At 42.6% G+C, this 4,758-nt stretch overlaps 1 protein-coding gene across 1 annotated transcript; it reads left to right on the forward strand.

Moving 5' to 3' along the window:
* Positions 1 to 1,409: 1,409 nt before the first annotated feature.
* On the forward strand, positions 1,410 to 3,243 carry LOC148038812 (nicotianamine synthase-like). Its single transcript, XM_087674679.1, has one exon. It carries the CDS (start codon positions 1,737 to 1,739, stop codon positions 2,787 to 2,789), a length of 1,053 nt encoding a protein of 350 aa, XP_087530805.1. The 5' UTR covers positions 1,410 to 1,736; the 3' UTR covers positions 2,790 to 3,243.
* Positions 3,244 to 4,758: the final 1,515 nt, after the last annotated feature.

Consider the following 4,758-nt stretch of genomic DNA (forward strand, 5'->3'; position numbering starts at 1 on the left):
GAAAAACCCCTTGGAGAATCACTTTCTAGAGTTGATACAAAAACATTCAACTTTCAAAGTTTACAAGTTTTTTCTTAGATTTTGTAGGGTTTGTTAGTCATATTAAAATTGAAATAACCTTACATCTCAAATTAAAAAACATTATCTTCACGAATATGAAGGATTTTTTTTTGCAATGTAATAATTCACTTAACACAAAACATTAGTTTTTCATAACATTGTCTATTACCAAGATTGTAAATCATTAAGCAAAAAATGATACTTTTCCATTGACTAAAAAAATACTTTGAGCTTTGCTAAAGGAGCATTCACTTTGTGGCACATGTGGCATTCATAATTGTGACTTTAAGTAAATCTTACTAATGTTTAATCTGCTCAAAATAAGGCGTATGCATGTATGCTCCTTTTGCTTTTTCTGTAGTTTGGCAAACTTAAGAGATATCCTCCCTACATGCATTGGATCTAATATTTGTTTTCTATTTAGAGTATATTAAGGACTCATGATAAGGCACTTTTTGTGACTCTTATACAAAGGCAACTTATGTTCTAATCTCTAACCGTCCATATAGAGTAAACTAACTACTAAAATAAAGATAAGCACACTCTCTAGCTTTCATAGAGACTAGTCAAGCCATACAATATTCTTGTCAATCTTTGTACAAACATGATGTAGAGTTTTTGGCCACTTTGTCCATAATAAAATTTCCTTCATTTTGGGAGGCCATGGTTTGAAAGTACAAGGAAAGATCTAATATGGCCAACAACATAGTTAGGGCCCTTTATCTCTATAGAAATAGAAAACCCTTGTTTGCAAGTTGATATAATCACATATTAGGCCAAGACAAAGGTAGGGTGTCTTCAACTCACTAAAAGTTGAAGAACGTCATGACATTGTGACTTTGATGGTGTGGTCACAAAAGCTGGTATGATCCATAAAAAGGAATGTGTAACATTATCATTCGCAAAGTTGATAGTAGGAGCGTCGAGGGTTAAGGTGGAAAAAACTATCAACGTTCTCTCTCAATGCAATAATTATGAGTTTCAATAGTTGGTTTGAACATTTCCCATCTAGGAAGAAGGGCAAGCACAACAACAAGTTGTTGTAGCTCAAGGTCACATGGGGTTAGGTAAGAAGGGGCCTTTGGACTAGGAGAAGTTCCTAGCCAAGGACATATCTAGGCATGCATCATATCGTAGGCATCATTGCATGCCAATGCCTCCGTTGAAAAGGGAATGGGCACAAAGTCATGTGAGCTTTCGTGAAAAGATGTGTTTTGGGGAAGGAAAGCAATGGCCTTGGCTTATCTCAATCATGTCGACAATAAGATTTTCACCTTTTTGCCATATCTTGGATGTCGGTAAATATGCAAGATACGACGCGTTGGGGCCAGGGAAAACAGTCATCGGGCCTCAGCTTATAAACTCTCGCAGGCGAGCTCTGATTGAAAGAGGAGGCGCAGGAACAAGGTAAGCACCCGATACTCAGTGATCTCTCTCTCTCTCTCTCTCTCTCTCGTGGCGGAGTAATCGATGAAGTGAGTCCAATCAAGCGTCTCCCCGCCTCCTGCCCCCCGCCGCGGCCCCCCTCTCTCTCTCTCTCTCTCTCTCTCTCTCAATCAATCAATCCAATCAAATCAGTCAATTGAAGCCAATATAGCAGCCTTCCCCCCCTCCTTTGTGCAAACGCTGATCTGCTGCCGGGCCTGAGCATCCATTTCTGGCAGATAGCTAGCGCCATGGGAGAGGTAGTAGTGGGCGAGGTGGAGAGAGACATGATCTACGAGCCACCAGCTCATCCGGTGCCTCATCGTCATGATCGGGATGACACAGAGCAGCTATTCTTGGAGAGGGTGGTGGATATCTACAGCAAGATCTCGGAGCTGGACAGCCTGGAGCCGAGCGAGGCAGTCAACGGCCTTTTCTCGCAGCTGGTGGAGCTGTGCATAAGCCCGGGAGCGGGTGCGACGATAGACGTGCACAGGATGGGACCGCAGATGCAAGAGATGAGGGCGCACCTGATCCTGCTGTGCGGGCAGGCGGAGGGCCTGCTGGAGAGGCACTACGCGGGGCTGCTGGGGGGGCTCCCGGACCCCTCCGCGCAGCTGCACCTCTTCCCGTATTATCCCAACTACAGGAAGCTGGCGGCCCTGGAGTACCAGATGCTGAGCCAGTGCTGCGCCGTCACGTCGGCGCCGGTCGCCAGCGTGGCCTTCGTGGGGTCGGGCCCGCTCCCTCTGACGTCGCTGGTCCTGGCCCAGCACCACATGCCGCTGGCGCAGTTTCACAACTATGACGTGGATTCCGGGGCCCACGAGCTGGCGCGCGTCCTCGTGGCCGGCGATCAGGGGCTGGGGCCACGCATGGCCTTCCACGTGGCAAATATTCTCCACGTCACCGACGCCCTGGCGGCGCATGACGTGGTGTTCTTGGCGGCGCTGGTGGGCATGGACCGGGCCTCCAAGACGGCGGTCATCCAGCACCTGGCGAAGCACATGAAGCCCGGGGCCACGCTCGTGGCCCGCAGCGCCCACGCCGCCCGCGCCTTCCTCTACCCCGTCGTCGACCGCGACATGCTCGAGTCCCCCGGCTTCGAGGTCCTCTCCGTCTTCCACCCCTCCGACGAAGTCGTCAACTCCGTCGTCATCGCCCGCCTCAAGCTCCGACGCCCTGCAACCACAGGCGATTATGACGACGACGATGATGATCACGAGGACGAGGACGACGATGACGACGTTGTCATACTCCGTGATGACGAGGAGGAGGAGGAGGAGGAGGAGCAAGAGAGATGATAATCATGCCCACCTGATCACATCAAAAGGAGGAACTTATGTGATCTCGTTTGCCTCCATGTCACAACTCTTTTAATTTTACCTTTCCTTAGCTAGTCATTACGTTACATACTATACTAATGAATAACAAACCTTGCAAACTTCTCCAAGAAGTCACCTCCACATGAGAAGGATCTCAGTTCTGTGACAAGTTCTCATGTTGAGACACACACGTATAGAGAGGAGGGATAACAACAACAGGCATACAATTGCTTAGAGAGTGCAATTAATACTTAAGTTGAAGCAAAATAAAGCTAAGAGAACATGTCATTATACTCGAAATTTATGTGACATAGTGAATTCAAAGCATTTTTGCTCACTTCACAACTCATCTCATGATTGTGGTTTAAAGTTTTGTCCACAAATAACCTTGTGGTTTGATTTTCAATCCCCTAATGCTTTAATCTTTGTCCTAGAGTTATGGTTTGTTGACTCAAAGTTATAAAAATCTTAACTTCTCTCTTGCCTAATTTATCTTGTAATGGTGGGAAATCCATGCAAGGACTATAGCTTTGTTCATCAGCACAGCAAGAAACCTTAGTAACTTACACCATGTTACTTTTACAATGGGATAATTTTACTAGTTATAGCAATATGATACAACATTGATAGAGTGCTTCCAAGCTCCCAAAATCATGCAATACACCAAGCAAATCAAGTATGTTAATGTGCAATTTGCACGTTAAATCCACAATATGTTATGCAATGATTGTTTTTTCAAGCTTTTACACTTAAGTTGCAATAGATTTCACATTAACACATCTTTGTTTATAATCGATATATTACAAATTCCTTAAACTGTGACAGACTATACAAGGTTATAGCACATGTTTTGCCATTTTTGACTAGATGCTCAAAGATGCTGACAAATAATACATGATAAGATGCCACAATAGAAATCGTTTTTGCCACTAGATTCCTTGGAGATATCATGATTGGATGCTTATTGCATGCAAAAAGTGTAGATGGGACATTATGGAAAAAGGAACAATTCTTTGGCTTGATTGCTAAAACTTTACAGTATATCATAACTACGGAACAAAACATTGGTTTGATTGCTAGATCTTTAGAGTACTTGTGAAAGAGCAATGTTCCTCTAGCTTTCAACAAGATACTCGTATGACATCTATAAATTCTTTGTGATGGTTTGTATTAACGTACTATTGTGTTTCGACTTTATTTCATATAGTAATGCAAGATTAAGGAGAAAAGTTTCTCTAATAGTGGTGTGTGAACCTTCTATATGTAGTCTTTCTTATGCTTGAGATCTATATTATTAGATTACATGAACACATGCGTGCACATGAAGAACACATGAAAGTTAATGACATACTCTTCAACAACTACACATGGAAAATTGGAATTCGAAAAATGTGTACTCTATGTGTGCGTATGTATGCATCCACATTGTAAATCCAAGTCACTTAAGCTACTACATACAAAAGCTACTTTAAAGCTACACCAAGTAAGACATGGTGGAGGACATTTTCATGTTAATATTCTTTATGTAACAACACCTTGATATCCAAAGTACTAAGCACCTTGGATTCCTACATTTATTAGAAGTCCTATGATTTCATAGATATGTATATATCCATATGTGAGTATTTATGCATATGTCTAGTTAGGTATGCATACACACATGTGTGTATGCATGCGTATATGTATGTATGTGCACATGAGGTGCACATTCAATATTTATGTGTGCAAATCACATCTATGATAATAATCTATTGCTCAATGGTGCCTTCTTTTCACAAGTCACATGTCTCGTTAATATACAACCTTAGTTTCATAAACCTAGACTATTAACTTTGGTTGTCCACACATCAAGGAGTTGTAGCTTTAGTATCAAAATGGTTCAAGATGACTAAAAAGGATTGAAAATATCCATATTTTTCCTAGTAATTTTATTGTAATAAAACCCATT

This window comes from Lygodium microphyllum, chromosome 3 (assembly GCF_053477565.2).
Source record: "Lygodium microphyllum isolate KBCC chromosome 3, Lygodium_microphyllum_v1.1.10, whole genome shotgun sequence".
NCBI classification, from domain to species: Eukaryota; Viridiplantae; Streptophyta; class Polypodiopsida; order Schizaeales; family Lygodiaceae; genus Lygodium; species Lygodium microphyllum.